The following is a 15784-nucleotide window of genomic DNA, read 5'->3' on the forward strand; positions in this document are numbered from 1 at the left end:
TTTTCCTTTCTATTTTTTTTTTTCCAGCACCATTCCCCCAGTTTCTCTTCTGCAGCACCCCACGGTTCCTCTTCCCCTCCACCTGCTCTTCACCCGGATTTGTGCCTTTGGTCTTACCTTCCTCCATTTTTATAAAGTTTTCTCCTAGCTCTTTTTGACAGCATACCGTAATCACCTCGAATTTAATTCCTCCCTCTCACGCCCTCTGCTTATCTCCTGAATTCCCATCATCAACAGATTACATCTGTCAAAACCTTGTTTAAGTCAACTTCGTCAACTAGTTTGCTTTCTCTTCTTCATTACACTGTCAAAAAATTAATAATGTAAATTTTCTCCCCATAAATCACTGATGACTGTTTGTTAATCATCTGCCTACATGGGCACTTGTATATTTGTTGCATTGTGCTTCCCTGCTGGGTCTTTCCTGGTGTTGGAGCTGGGGGTCCAGGCTGATTCCCTGGATCTTCCTCCTTGCCTTTTAAAAAACAAATTAAAATTGTCCATGTCCGGTCCCCTGGGACCTCCTTCACCATCAAGGAACTAACAAAGATAACTGCAAACGATTCAGCTTGCCCACAGAGGCTGTGGGATCCCCATCCCTGGAGGTTTTCAAGATCCGATGGGATAAAGCCCTGAGCAACTGGCCCCCGTAGCTGCCCGTGCTTTGAGCAGGGGTTTGGACACGAGACCTCTGGAGGTTCCTTCACCCCTCAGATACCGTGTTTAGCTTCTCTGAACTCTCCTTCCTCTATTCTTTCTTAGGCCTCAGTAGCAATGGAAAAATATATATATATTTATGCTGTTTCGTGTCTTAAAATCAGCTGTAGATCTCAGTGACCTGCTGAGGGAGGATGGACATGTTCCTTGTGAACCATTAGGAAAGCAGTGTGTGATGTTGGCATCCAGCAGCCGTGGAGGCATTCGATGGCTGGGACGGGCAACGTGAGAGAAGAGGGATTTTGCTGCTAGGTCCAGTTTTACAAGCAATTCATAGGGTAATCCCAGCTCTTTGAATTCAATATTCTGCATTGTCCTGCTGGGGTAGTTTTGCACATCTAACTGCAAGTTGCCCTGGATTGATCAAGACAGATTTGAGCACTGAAGACAGCAGCTGTCTCACTCTAGATGCTGAAGGAGCTGAAGGCAGAAATCCTTTTATGTGCAAGCAGTAGTCTGTCACTCTGCGTGTTTTTCACCAGGCTCTTTGTTGCAGTGGATAATTGCTTACTCTGACAGTCATTCCCAACTTTGTCACTAACAGTTAAGCATTTAACTCACGCTCAAGTCAAGTTTATTCCTGTAAGTCCCTTATCAAATAACCATCATGCTCTTAGATCTTTTTATACGTTTTTTTAGGTCTTCTACAGGTTTAGAAAGTAAAACGCAGCTTTATTTTCTGTTGGATGTAGGAGTGATGTGGAAACCACCTGTACTGTGTGAAACAGAAGAAATAAAACATTTGGTAACAGGAAGAAACGAGATCTGATAAATGGAAGCCATGAAGATATCAAAGCGGTTCTTTGCTTTTGGGATTTTGGCATGCATCGCTATTTATGTCGCGTACATAAAATGGCACTTGGATTCCAAACCGGTTGTGGGAGCAACAGAAGGAGCTGCTGAAAGCAGGAGAGACAAAGTGAGCCATCAAGCACTGACCACAGAGCTCTCGGTCTTTTATGGAATCATGTTTGACGCAGGAAGCACAGGAACCCGCATCCATATTTTTAAATTTACACAGCAGCCTAAAGGTACGGCCTGCACACTGCACAACAGACAAACACTTCTATAAATTATGGTGCAGTTTATTGATGATTCTATTCTTGGGAGCACTTGAACAAATGCACTTCAGCTCTTTCCGGAGAGCCATCAGGTGGTGCATTAGGATTTGAGCATGTGGGTTTGGATGAATTCATTGTGAAAATGTTCAACAAGGGGGAAAATGCAGTAATGTCAGAATGCTAACTAAGTAGCCGCTGTACCTTTGGAACGCATCTTAAAGAAAAGCAGTTTTTATCATATTTGTGAGTGAGAGGAGCAAGTTCAAAGTGCCTCATTCCCCCAAATTGTTGGCATGAGGTTGTTGGCTCTCTCCATTTCCTAGCAGCGAGCTGCTTCTCTCTGCATTGTCTGGCTCAGTGGCACTAAACTTTGTCTTGGTTCCAATGGCATTTCCCTGTTGGAATAAAATTGCTGCGTATTGCAATGGACAAAAAGTTTTGCTGAGAACCAAGACAGAAGGTGACTGTAAAGCTCCAGTTTTCCTCTGGAGTTGTAAGATTCATTTGTTTATGTGTTGTCAACTCCTGTCTGTGAAACACGTAAAGATGAAAGAAACCCTGTGAACACTTAAATAGGTGATGTGGAGGATGTTGTTAACAGCTAGTAGTGTGGTATATGGTGTGATCGGCCTTTGGGGAGCACCGCAGGTTTGCAGGATGGACCAGTGTAAGGCCTAGCCACCAAAGGTGTTAAACAGCAGTCCACGCATGGACTTCGTTTGTTCTTCTTTCAGTGTATTCCCAAACCTCTCCTTCTCTCTAAACAGAATTCCAGAATATATTGCAGGAAACTTTGTGGAGTGTAGTTGGGTATGAGATGGGAATGCTGTCAAGTTCATGGTGTCTTGCTTGCAGGTTTCCAAAATACTTAGGGCTGGCTCCCTCTGCCACCACTGAAAACGGTGGTAAAACTTCCACTGACTTCTCCTGGAGTCAAGTTTAGGCAGATCAGAGCATGCTGAAACGTGTGGCCTTTGTTACCCGTGTAGTTTGGAAAGCTGTCATGGCAGGGGTAAGGACATAAAGAGAACTTGTACCCATCTGATACGTTTGTCTCATGTGCATAAAGAATATGCGCATGGTGGGCACCAGCACGATCGTGACTTTAACAAGTGGTTTTGTGGAGAGCTAATTCCACGGCAGGGGCTGTGTTCAAAGCCTGGGCGGCCTTTGATCGTTCATTAGGCAGAGGCTCCAGTTGACTCTCATTAGCACATAATGATGCAGTTTGTAAAACGGTTTTGGCTTTGTGTATGCAAAACGGTTTGTACTGGTACTTATTTTGGAATACTGCTTTTGAACAGAGACTCCCAAATTAACCCAGGAGACGTTTAAAGCCCTGAAGCCGGGTCTGTCTGCATATGCTGATGATGTTGAAAAGGTAATATTTTTTTTCTGTTACTGTAAAAGCATGTGCACCAAAGCGTGCTGCTCTTGATCTGTGCTGCAAATCACATCTTGCTCTGGTACAATATGCTGAACTGTCTCCGTTCAGACTCCAAATGGTACAGACTCACAGCAGAAATTGGTTGACGCTCAGAGGATCAAGGAGCAGAAACACATCTAATTCTGCTTGGTGATGTTAATTAAACACAGCAGATGTTTTTTACTGTCTTAAGATTTCCTGTGTGCTTAAGAATATGACAGAAGAGCCATGTTGGATTGGAGCAGAGCCTTCTCCAAAAGTGACCAGAAGCGGATTCTAAGGGAAAGAGTCAAAAAAACAGGCCAGGTGTTAAGTGACTTCTCTCCTGTCTCCCTTACCTTCTGGCTCACAGGGATTTAGGGACTTCCTGAGCCAGACATGCACCCAGCTCACAGTATTTTGCTGGATCCATGGGTTTTCTTCCCAGGGATTTGCCACATTGCTTTTTAAACCTTTTGTAGCCCGAACATTCAGTTTTGGTACTGCTTGGCACATGGCACAGGTTGAGAAAGTGACTTTTCCAGTTTGCTTTTGACCTGTTGCTGGATAATCCCAGTTACATCCGCCAGTTCTTACTCTGTGAGTCATCCACTTTCTCCTGATCCCGTGTGATGTTTACTTGTCCCTGTTCCGCATTTACAGTGAATGATATCTCTGATCACCCTTTTGCCCTTCCGAGAAAGGCAAATCCTAAGGGTTTCTAAGGTGGGCTTTTGGGGGGGGGTTCTTTCTCTGCTCACAGAGTGGCCAGGGAATAAAAGAGCTCCTGGAGGTGGCAAAGAAGGAAGTTCCTATGGAGCTGTGGAAGTTTACTCCTCTGGTCCTGAAAGCGACAGCTGGCCTACGGTTGCTGCCGGGAGAAAAGGCTCAGAAATTGCTGGATAAGGTACTGTTCCTTACCTTTCGGTTTGCTTTCCAGAAATTTTATGACAGGAATTGGTCCCTTCAGCGTAAAGTATGTACTCCTTATGTACATCAGTCACTCCTGTCACTTTACTCTGAAAGCAGTATAAAGTCACCTGATCTCAGATGAGTCCGGAGAGAGAAATTGTGTGGGTACAAACACAGAGGAATGATGACAACTCCAAATAAGCCTGGAGATGATGTGAAACACAAGAAGTGTAATGAGATACTTCTAACAGTCATCACAGGCTTGTTCTAAGTGCGTGGGTTTGTTGGTGGTTTTGACCGGAATCCTGCTTTTCTGAGAAAAACTTTCTGCTATTTGATTTACCATGTTATCAGCCTGCTGCTGCAAGATTCCTCTGCTTTATATTGATTAGAAATAATGTAAATTGTATTTACAGGCATGTAAAGGGTTTAGTATTTTAAAATATAAAAATAAAATATAGCGTCCCAGACCTTAGAGCTGTTGGAGAAGTTATTGCTTTTACCCTAATTGTACTCTTTTTTCTAAGCAATGATTGGAGGGAGGAAATGTGTTTTCTGGCCCAAGAAAAGGAACAGTTGTGTAAAGCCAGAGTTTAAAAAAAAAAAAAAAAAAAGCTTTTCAACTGAAGAAAAAGTTTTCTCTGAGCATAACTTTTATTTGAACTACAGGTGAAGGAGATTTTTCAGGCTTCCCCCTTCTTTGTGAGGGACAACTGTGTGTCAATAATGAACGGAACCGATGAAGGTAGGTTAACTTCTGAAGAACCTTTTTGCAATCCTGGAGATTCCTGCTGCGCTGTGGCAAGTCTCCACTGACCATACTAGGAACCCATACATAGGGGGGTTGATACAATTTTTATACTGCCTCAGACAGTGCCTGCCTAAGAGATTTTGTACTGTTTTCCAGTGTGAAGTCCTTCACTGCATCCTGATTTTCAAAGCTCTGGTTACCAGGCAATTCCTGTGGGAATTGCAGTCAGCACTTCTGGAAGGTTCTCTGTGTATCTGTTTGTTGAGGTGGTCTTCAACACCTCCTGTTTTTGTACACCTTGCTTTTGACAAAGCTCATCTGAGCTTTCTGGAATTGTATGGTCTTAATGAAAACTGATCTAATGAGTGTGATTGTGAGTTGAACCTGAAAAAAGCATTGCAGAGAGAAAATATATATTAAAGTAAGTGGATGTTCATCAAAAAAGGCTGAGCACAGAACCCAGAATCAGTCTTGACTTAAAGTGATTCAAAGAAACATGCCTACATTCTGTGTAACTTAGTGTTGAAGTGTGTTTTTAATCTGCTTAGAAACCAGACTTGAAAGTAGTTGCTGCTTTAGAGCTGTTTATGAGTTTCTTTTTCACTGCTTAATGGAAGAAAGACATTGTAATTCTTTTAATTTTAAGTTCATTAATAGCTCTGGCAGCCTTGGTTCAGCCAAGGGTTGAAGTGGACCTCGTTCCCTAGCGTGCCTTAGTTTTAACCAAATGAATAAATATTTTAATTTGTTAACATAAGGGCCATTAGTTCACCTAACTCATGGAGAAAAAGTTTGGAAAACAAGAAAAGGACAGCAACAGTGCAGTTCACAAAAATGCTTTGAGGAAAATAGGAAAAAATAAAGCACTGGAAAGATGAAAATTCTTAGTATTTAAAAGGAAAATTGTGTGCTTAACACCACACAAAAGCCTACTGGTGGATATTTTCCTGGAAAACAAACAATGTGAGTGTTGGTCATTTCCTTATTTTTTAGCTAAGAACTGAAGCCACTCTGATAGAGCCTTTGGGACTTCTCACCTAAGTGTTTGACCTGTGCAGTACAGCGTTCTCCAGACATTTCGTATATGGGGCTTCTCTTCCTACTACCACATAGGCTCTGGTACAGAAGGCTACTCTCTTTGCTCAAGGCCTCTAACCTTGGTTTATGACAGTCATAGACAGTTGTGGAAACACTGGCTTTGGGGCAGGCTGGGTCAGGGTAGCTCAGCAGAGCCAGTCCTTTTTTGCCTCCCTTGAAAGTCCTTCTTTCTAGGTGCCCTTTGGAGTCTTTTCATTAGAAATCCTCCGTTTGTCAAAGGGGGACAAAGGAGCCTGTGGTAGATGCTTCTCTGGTGTCTCTTTCTGTGTTTGCATGACAAGCTCTGGTTTGCTGATTATTTTTGTTTAGATGGTGCAGTGAAACTGAGAAAACTTTAACATACCTCCAGTGAAACATACTAAAAGCCAAGAAGACCTTGTAACATGGCTCATCTTAATGCTTACTGTTGTTATATAAATCGAAACTACATGACATATCGGTGCATCTTCTGATATTACGTGATCTAACCAGGCCTCTTCTGAATCTCTTTCTTGTTAGGTATTTCAGCCTGGATCACAATAAATTTTTTAACAGGTATGTTTACATGAGTATGTGTCTAAAAATATGACTGACGCTGTGAAATTCATACCATTTTCTGCCCCTGTATAATATTTGCTCATTCATTGGAAGGGTCTGGAAATAAGTCACTAGTTGTTTTTGGCCTGTCCCATTTAAGTAATTAAGATTTTTGCCATTTGCTTGATAGAATGAGGAACTTAATCCCTTTTCCTAGACGTTCATGTAGCCTTTCTTCTAATTCCCTGTAAGGTACCAGAGCAGTTTATTCCTTTTTATAGTCTGCCACTAGCTCTGCATAAATTTTTGATGTGGATATTGGAGATCTGCTTGGCAGCTGCACAGTGTGAAAGTAAATGCTGATGGTGCTTCCTTACGTATTTATAACAGAAGTACAGTAAGTGTTTACACTGGTGAGGTAGAAAAGGGTAGCTGAAGAAAAAAATTAAACTGAAGCCCTCTCTGACGGTAAGCAAACCAGTCTGCCACCCAAGCTCTCTGTTCAGCACAGCGCTCGGAGCATTATGACAAGTGCTGTAAATCTTTTTATGCTCACAGGAAGTATCAGAAAGGTCAGAGATCTGCAAACATTAGCTCTCGTGAGGTATACTGTGGTACTTGGCACAAACCGATCCTGTCAGGAAGGTGTATTTGAAGGATCTGAGAAGAACTGGATTTAAATGAGAAGAAAGGTCTGGGACGGCAGCAGGAAGAATTCAGAGAGCTAGTCTATTAAGCCAGCTCTTTTCAGTCTGTCCTCCCCTTGGCCATAGGAATCTGTAAAATACCGCTGTGGGATTGGGGAGAGGTGGCCAGGAAAACCACATTCCTTTGTGTTTCAAAGTGGTTACCAGAGTAAAGTTTGCAAAAAGGTGATTGCATGCAGTGAAGAATGTTTAGGAATCCAATAACCAAAGCTGCTGTAATTAGGGCATGAGCAGCCACCAGAGAAATAATAGTCACTTGGAAGATTTTCAGGTCACCCTGATAAAGCATGAATAAGTGACAGTGTTATAATCTGGTGCTGGCTGGAAGCTGACAGATGGAGTTGGATTGTTGTCTTTCTTTACAGCTGTACTTCTGGTTTTATTCCTTGCCAGTTTCTCACAGTGCCCACCGTGCCTTTGTCTGTTCTGTCACACATTTTAGGTAGCTTAGATGAGCCGCAGAAGAGAAGTGTAGGAATGCTGGACTTGGGTGGCGGATCCACACAGATCACCTTCCTCCCACACACCGAGGTAATGGGAACATGCACGCTGTAGGGAAATGGTGGTGCAGGAATCAGTAACTGCTCGGTTTTATTTCCCTTGGACACATGCCAGGGGGTTGTCAGTGTAACATAAAGCCATGCTTCTGACAGAAAAACCCTTATCAGTTGGTCACGTGTGCCTCGTTACAGTCGGTAACAGAGACATGCATAACTCTCCATCGGTCCTCTTGCTCCAGCTCCATGGGTCGGTGCATGTGGTGAATGCCAGGGCTGCTTTATGTAGGAGAAAATGCAATGTCCTGAGCGTCTTAACACTCACTTTGTGCTGCTTGTAGTGACCTCAAAGGCAGTGCTGTTAGTGAGTCCAAGTCCATTTGGTTTATATTGTGTTCTAAGAACAGACTTAGATGCATTCTCGATGTTTGTGGCTTTCCTGAGTTTACTCAGTTGCAAATGAGTGCTTTATAAAGAGTAACATGAATTACGCAGTTAGAAGCACATGCTGATGTTTGTCATTTCAGCTTCCTCTTACGGCATTAGTATAGGCGTTCTGTGAGCAGGAAGACCTGTGGATATGGAGTAGCAAGGTCCTGGCCTGATCAGAGATCCTGTTCGTACTAAAGCTGCACAGAAGCAGAGGATAAGGTTGCTGTTTCTGGTGTGCTGGCCTGGGCTGATCAGGACATTGTGCTCTCACAGCAGAATGCCAGGGAATGTGAAGAGTCCTGGAGGTGGAAATTCTGGAGTTAGACATGGTGTTAAGCTATGAGCGGCTAGGCATGGGCTGTGTTCCCCATAAATAAGCTAGTGGTGGTGATGCACTTGGGGAACAGGCTGCTCAGTGCTTTAGACAATTGTCCTTTCATTTCTTCAGACCACAGGCTGGTCCTCACTCTGTTCCTTGGCAAGAACAGTGATGTGCTTTTCCTCTGGCTTGGGGAAGTTCACAGCTGAATTCACTGGAGCAGGAAGTTAATGCGTGCCTGGTTTACTTATTATTTTGCACAGTTTTCCCTAGTAGTGATCCTGTGAAGAGGCAGTTTCTGTAGCATCTTGACAAAGACAGTTAAGAGCTGGAATAAGGATTCCTCATAATTAAAATAATTCTTTTACAGATGAGTTTGGTGTAGACACACATAGAAATGTAACCAGTTTGGACTGTCATGTAAAGTCACTATTTTAGCTCCAGTTTTTTTGGTTATCTTATGTATCAAAGGTCAAATGGAGATACATGCAAGTTCTTCACTTCTCTCTGAACCATACTAGGATTGTTTCATATATTTCCTAAGGTTTTGGAAGATTGTTTTGTTGATGTTTGCTGTTGCTGGCAGAAAGCTTGCCGTGACATCTTTTTTTCCCTCCAGGCAACTCTTCAGACGTCACCAGCTGGCCATACAACTTCATTTCAGATGTTTAACAGCACCTACAAGCTGTATTCATACAGGTTAGTCATGGTAAGAGGAGATACTGTAAAAGTAGGAGCTTTCTTTGAAGCCGGTGAGATCTAGGTGTTTTGCTCAAGTGCACTTGAGTCCTGAGAAGAAGTGGGTGAGCCTGAGCCAAGTCACTGTCCACACAAGCTGACTAGGGGGCGGTTATGCAGAACAGGCAGATAAGCAGTCTGATGGCTGAGAAAGTGATGGGCTCTAATTCTGCTCCTGGCTTTGAAGCTGCCCGTCCGCCCAAAGCTTTGGGCAGAGGGAAGCAGATTCTTCCCACCTACGTTTGCTGTGGGATGTGCTGGGGCTTGGAAAGAGTCCATGCTGGAGTTGTGTGGCCTTTGAGGAGTGTAGGAGAAAGGTTAGGGGAAGCATTCCCAGCCTTTAAAGAGACATTATAGTTGACAGCTATTCCCTGTGCTTTTTCAAGGAGAGATTATCCCTCTGGGTAAGGATAATATCACGGTGGGTTGTCACACTCTTCCCCTTATGCATTAGCTGCTGACTTGAGCCTTTTTGCTGGGATCACATAAAAGAGGCAGGCATGTCCCAGCCAAGTTGGTGGTGGAGTATCAGAGGAAGGATGTTTGTTGTTCACAGAGGCTTTTTTTTCCCTTTGCAGTTACCTGGGACTCGGGCTGATGTCAGCGAGGCTCGCCATTTTAGGAGGAGTTGAGGGAAAACCCTGTAAGTTCCGGGCACTCCTAAAGCCTTGGCTCTGAGCACAGAGTGCATTGCACTGTTGTGGGGGAAAAGGGTGGTCTGTCCTCTTCCCACTGAGCTGAAGGTGCCTGAGTGGTATGTGCATTCCTGTCACCATAGCTGAGTGTGTTTGAGACAAATGCAGGAGGTGATGCTGCTAGATCCCAGGAGACGTGGATTCTTGCCAGCCTTAGGGGGGCGTGGGGCACTTGAGGCATGGCTGGGGCTTAGAGGTGCATTGCTGAGGATGTGGGACAGTAGGAAGCAGGACTGGAGATATAAAATTAACTCCTTGCATTTTTCTCTAATGTGGCTTTGTTTTACTTCTGCAGTAGGGGAAGGTGAGGAGTTGATCAGCCCTTGTTTACCGCCTGGTTTCAAATCTGAATGGCAACATGCTGAGATCGTGTACAAAATTAAAGGACAGAAGGCAGGTATAGTGATTTATCGCTCTCTCTTCCTATCTAGGCCAGCATGCTAGTAGAAGAGTAAAATTATATGCCCTCAGCTTCTTGGAAAGACACTAAATGCTCTGTCTGCGTACTCTGGCTGTCTCTTGACATGCTGTTAAAGAGATTCTGCAGCTCTCGCCTCTCGCGCTGTGGTATGTCTGCCCAGTCAGTAAATCTGTTAGTAGTACTGCAGATGGAGCTGAGCGCTCCCTAAATTCTTTTCCAAGTCCTTCTGCCTCAAATGGTGTTGTTCAGCTCTGATCTATCACATACTTGGTCCCAGCCTGAGGATGGTCAGTTACCGCTTGAAGAAAATGCAGGTGTGTCGTTCCATTCTCTGTGAAGAGCCTGTACGAAATGAAGAAGCGCTGCTTTTCGAAAGGGAGCCTGTCTCCTTGCAGATCCTGAAGAAACTGTGTGTGTAAGCATCTACCTATACTATGCTGGGTGTCTTTGCATTCTTTTAGGTGAGCCTCTGTATGAGTCTTGTTCTAACAAAGTGGCAAAGATGCTCTACAAGAAAGTGCATAAAGCTGAGGAAGTGAAGGACTTGGATTTTTATGCTTTCTCCTACTACTATGACTGTGCAGCAGAGGTTGGTCTCATAGGTATGTTTGCTCCTGTTTTCATTTCATTTTAAATGACAGATCTTGGAAGAAATGGCAGCACCGGTACACATCACAGCACTGTGGTAAGCTCTCATGGATATCACAGTGCAGTGGTCTCGAGGGAATATTGGGTGTTGTTGCATTTCTTTGCGGAAGGGACTGGAGATGTGATGTTTTTGTATGTTTTTACAAAACTTTTTAGTTATGATTGGTGTCTGATTACAATCCAAAACAGAAAAAAGACTTCATGATGATACGAAAAAACTTGCTAGCTTTTTTCTTGGGCAGTAAAGGAGATCGGACTTGCTCTCTTGGGCTGTATATTTTGCTTCACTGACCTTTTTAGATGGAGTAAATATTTTCAGATAGTTCAACATGTGTTCAGAATGAATCCCATTTCTTTTCCAGTGGTACGCTGGTGTACAGAAGGCTGTCACATTTAGCAGTAGGAAGCAGACGATGGTATCTCAAGCTAGTATGGACAAACTTACCCCCTCCTCAGCCACTTTGTTTTATGAATAATTTCACATTTAATATGTTGTAGAGCACCGCTGCCCTGTCGGTTCTGGTCAAAGGTGTTAGCTGTGTTCAGGCATTACAGGACAAGGCAGCATAGACATGGGACAGTATGAGGGAGTCTTTAAACTCTGTTTTTTTAGGAATCTGGTTTTAGGAAACTAAGTTCTTCTTAAAATTAGGTTTTCAAGCTATACTAAGAATCTTAAATAAAGGTTCTTATACCAATAAAGCAAACCTGAGTTTTGTCATTGATTTCAGTTGGCTCAAGGCTTATTTCCAAACAGTCTGTACAAACGTCTTTTACGTGTGTCTACTACTGCCTTTATATGAAAAAAACATATAACATACCATGATTTTTCTTCTCTTTTAGATAAAGAAAAAGGAGGAAGCTTAACTGTCAATGACTTTGAAATTGCAGCTAAGTATGGTGAGTAAAAGATGCAATCAAACAAGACTGGTAATTGTGTGTAAATTCATACCCAAATGGCAAACGTGTGACATGATAAGAAGACTGATTTTTTGTTTCAAGAAAATATTCACCTCTCTCTATAGCACCTCTGCTGATTTGTGTGTATTTCTGAAAATATCAACTTTTTTTTTTAGATTTAGTTTTCTGGTAATACATTTAAAAACTCTCTTGGGAATTACTAATAAACTCACCAGGTAACAGTTATCCTGAAACCATGTTTGAAAAATAAACGTGGGGGTTCTCATCATGTTAGCATAATCCATTCTAATCTTGTTTATTTTTTCAATTTTTCTCATGATTTGTTTGTATATTTGACTGTTAATTGGAAAGGGGAGGAAACCAATTCATAGCCTTTTTTGCTTCACCAGCTGCAGAGAGAGCTGCCTCCTCAGATTTGCAAATGCAATCACGTTTTTGTTTGTTTGTTGTTTTTTAATAGTACAGACTCAGGCCTTGATCAAAATGACTTGTGACTTTTCGGTAAACTGTCTGAGTGACTGAACAATTGTTGCAGTTCTTATTTCTGGACTATCTTTAACGTGTTCCCTCCTGAGAAAGAAAGTGGTTTTTATTTAATTGAATTAATTAATCTATTTATTTATTTATAAACAGTTGAATGCTTATGCTCAAGACATTTTTTAGTAGGAGGAGCACAACTAACTGTTCAGCGTTCAAGCTTTATTGAGATAGGACAAAATTTTTCACAGTGCTTGTTTTTCCAAGCTGCTGACATCTTTTTTTCAGTAAAAAGCAGATGTGATCACACTTGAGGTTGCTGATATTTAAAAGATGTAAAGTAGGTAGGAGAAAAGTGGGAGGCCCTTTTTGCCCTTGCCCTGGTAAGTACAAGGAACTCAGCTGTCGTTGTGGAGACAGAATGCCTTGCTCTTCCTTCCTGGTGCCAAAACTCTTGGGCTGCTGCAAACACATGCATGTTATTTTAATGTCATTTTAATGGGTTCCATTACTGTGGAACACAAATTAAAAGAGGTGTTTTTTAAGGATTTGTTAGAGGTTTTTCAAAGCTAGGTTGATGCTAGGCCTGAGCCCCACGTTCAGACACGGCTTTCTTTGTCTTCAGTGTGTAAAACCATGGAAATCAGCCCTGGAAGCAACCCTTTTCTCTGCATGGACCTCACATACATAACCTTCCTCCTGCAAGAACTGGGCTTCCCGAAGACCCAAGTCTTTAAGGTAATGCACAAAAACAGATTGCTGGGGACAGTGGGCAGAAGATGCCAAGGCATTTGTCATCATGCCAGTAGCTTGGTCACTGGTTTCCCTTCTTGCTACAACGCATGCTCTGTGACTGAGCTGGGGCAACACTGCCCCAACAGCTGTAATAACCAGATGTGATAACATTCAGCACTATATTCACCTTGCATACTTCCCCTTCGGGCAGAGAATTGTGTTTAAACTTTTTTTTTTTTTCCTCCAGCTTGCCCGGAAAATCAACAACGTTGAAACAAGCTGGGCATTGGGAGCCACTTTCCATTACATCGACTCACTCAATAGACTGCAGTACTGAAGCTCTTGAAGGCAATTTTGGGAACCTCAGGTTTTGGAAAACCAACACAGGAGAATCTGTTGAAGGGGTCTGATTTTGGCTTCTGGAGTCCTCTGGGAGGTTACCATAAGCTAGGCCCCTTCCCTCCCACCCCCTGCGAGGTTCCCTCCATTACTTGCTCTTTTTTGCAGTGCACAGTGCAGTATCTAAAGAATAAGCCTTGATTGTACAGCATCTGCAGTCAACTTGATGCAAAACTGGATCATCACTGAAAGAAAACCTGGGCACCTGCAGGACATCTATGATCTCTATGAGAAAACCACACCTTTTTGGAATATGCCTGTGCTATTTGCTTGTACTGTGCTGGTCAGTGTAGGAAATAGTCACTCCAGAGGGAACTCTTTGCTGTCCTGATTTCAGGGTGTTTTTTTCCTGTTTGTCAGCAGTTTCCAGTGATAATTATTTTTATTTTACTACTTACCTGTTTGAAAATGAACTCGTGCGTGTGTGTGAAGACAGTGCATTTACACGGCTGTGCTGCTGACAGGCTGCAGCTGAGAAATGCTGTGTGGAAGTTTCAGCTCTGCTTTTCATTGCTGGACTAGCGAAGCTCAGGAGCACTATAAAAGCTGGATACAGACAGGCATGAATCAGAGCCTGTATGCCCTGTAGGGGTAACACCTACAGCCTCAAGTTGGTACGTTGGCTGTTGGGAGATTGGTGCTGGAAGACAACACCAGATGTGCTGGATCAAGATGACCAAGGTCTGGGAGTTTGGTACAGGGCTAAGGATGGATTTGACAGTTTAGAGTAGGTCAGCTTAAGATCCATAAACAAGATGCAGCCACAAAAAGAAACCCTGAGCACAGCTTAGTGGACCTCACAGGCATTTGTGCCTTGTCAAGGCTAATGCAGGGCCCAGGATAAATGGTGTTTTGGGTGCCACTTCCTGCAGACGCATCTCACTTTGATAAATGAATGTATTGTCGTTGCACTGAGCTGTGGCAGGGTAGCTGCAATGCACCACTCCAGCAGTGTCCTAGACACAGGCTGGAAGTGATCTCAGAGGCAGCACGAGCTGGAGAGCATGTGCTGCGCTGCTTGTAATCCGACCGTGGAATTGTGTTGTATTTGTATGGGTGTTTAGGCAGACCTGAGTGGTCATTAGGGGATGTAAAAGAGCCCAGCCTGCAGGAGAGCCAGCAGGGTGTGCCCTGGTATGTGGGCTCTCTTGGCCAGAGCCCTGTCCTTTCCCTGAGGCAGCGAGACACAATATAGGTGTGCATGGCTGCTGGCTCTGCAGCTGAGCCTGTGGGGGACATTTGAACCCCACCCTACTGACAATAAAACTCCAATTAAAACTGAAGACCTGGTGCTGGTGGTGTGACTTGTAGTGCCAAAACCTGGCAGACCCCACAAGGTGGGCGGGCTGAAAAACACCTGCCCTAACACCTTTCCATCCCCTGCACGCAGTTCCCATCCCCTTCAGAAATTCCAGTCCCATCAGGCCATCCCTTCTGTCTCACACCATCCCCATTACCCTCGCACCATCCCTGTCCCCTCACACTATCCTTGTCCTTCATGCCACCCATGTCCCCTCATACCACCCCTGTCCCCTCATACCACCCCTGTCCCCCTCACACCACAGAATCACAGAATCACCTAGGTGGGAAGAGACCTTCAAGATCACCGAGTCCAACCTCTGACCTAACACTAACAAGTCCTCCACTAAACCATATCCCTAAGCTCTACATCTAAACGTCTTTTGAAGACCTCCAGGGATGGTGACTCAACCACTTCCCTGGGCAGCCCATTACAATGCCTAACAACCCTTTACTGAAGTAAAGAAGTTCTTCCTAATATCCAACCTAAACCTCCCCTGGCGCAACTTCAGCCCATTCCCCCTTGTCCTGTCACCAGGCACGTGGGAGAATAGACCAACCCTCACCCTGCTACAGCCTCCTTTAAGGTACCCCCCAGTCCCCCTCACACCATCCCTGTCCTTCATGCCATCCCCATCCCTCCATGCCACCCTTGTCCCCCTCAAGCCATACATGACCCCCACACCATCCCTGTCCTGTGACACCATCCCTGTCCTGTCACACCATCCCATTCCCCTCACACCATCACCTCACAACATCACCGTCCCCTCACCCCATCCCCAACCCCTCACCCCATCCCCATTCCCCTCACCCCATCCCCATCCCCTCACACCGTCCCCTCACACCATCCCCTCGCTCCGTCCCCGTCCCCCCAGCCCACCCCGGAGCCCGGGGCAGGGCCGGGGGCGGTGCGGCCGCTTCCCCTCACCGGGGGCCGGCCCGGCCGGGCCCCGCCTCGCCGCGGCGGGCAGGGGAGGCGCAGGCGCGGCGGCCCCGGCTGCGGCAGAGGCAGGGACGGGGCCGGGAAGAGGGACGG

The 15784-nt window shown here is 44.4% G+C and overlaps 1 protein-coding gene across 2 annotated transcripts in view; it reads left to right on the top strand.

The window, feature by feature from the left end:
• Positions 1 to 14734, top strand: part of ENTPD6 (ectonucleoside triphosphate diphosphohydrolase 6) — a 15403-nt gene extending 669 nt beyond the window's left edge. For both annotated transcript variants that reach the window (XM_035323099.1, XM_035323100.1), the window contains exons 2-14: positions 1410 to 1748; positions 3083 to 3159; positions 3947 to 4090; positions 4765 to 4840; positions 6443 to 6478; positions 7610 to 7698; positions 9035 to 9114; positions 9732 to 9796; positions 10144 to 10245; positions 10731 to 10871; positions 11761 to 11817; positions 12941 to 13053; positions 13298 to 14734. In XM_035323099.1, the coding sequence (XP_035178990.1) occupies positions 1490 to 1748; positions 3083 to 3159; positions 3947 to 4090; positions 4765 to 4840; positions 6443 to 6478; positions 7610 to 7698; positions 9035 to 9114; positions 9732 to 9796; positions 10144 to 10245; positions 10731 to 10871; positions 11761 to 11817; positions 12941 to 13053; positions 13298 to 13387 (1329 nt within the window). In that variant the 5' untranslated portion in view covers positions 1410 to 1489 and the 3' untranslated portion in view covers positions 13388 to 14734. The remainder of the gene's footprint in view (positions 1 to 1409; positions 1749 to 3082; positions 3160 to 3946; positions 4091 to 4764; positions 4841 to 6442; positions 6479 to 7609; positions 7699 to 9034; positions 9115 to 9731; positions 9797 to 10143; positions 10246 to 10730; positions 10872 to 11760; positions 11818 to 12940; positions 13054 to 13297) is intronic.
• The last annotated feature ends 1050 nt before the right edge of the window (positions 14735 to 15784 follow it).

This window comes from Oxyura jamaicensis, chromosome 3 (genome assembly GCF_011077185.1).
Source record: "Oxyura jamaicensis isolate SHBP4307 breed ruddy duck chromosome 3, BPBGC_Ojam_1.0, whole genome shotgun sequence".
NCBI lineage: Eukaryota > Metazoa > Chordata > Aves > Anseriformes > Anatidae > Oxyura > Oxyura jamaicensis.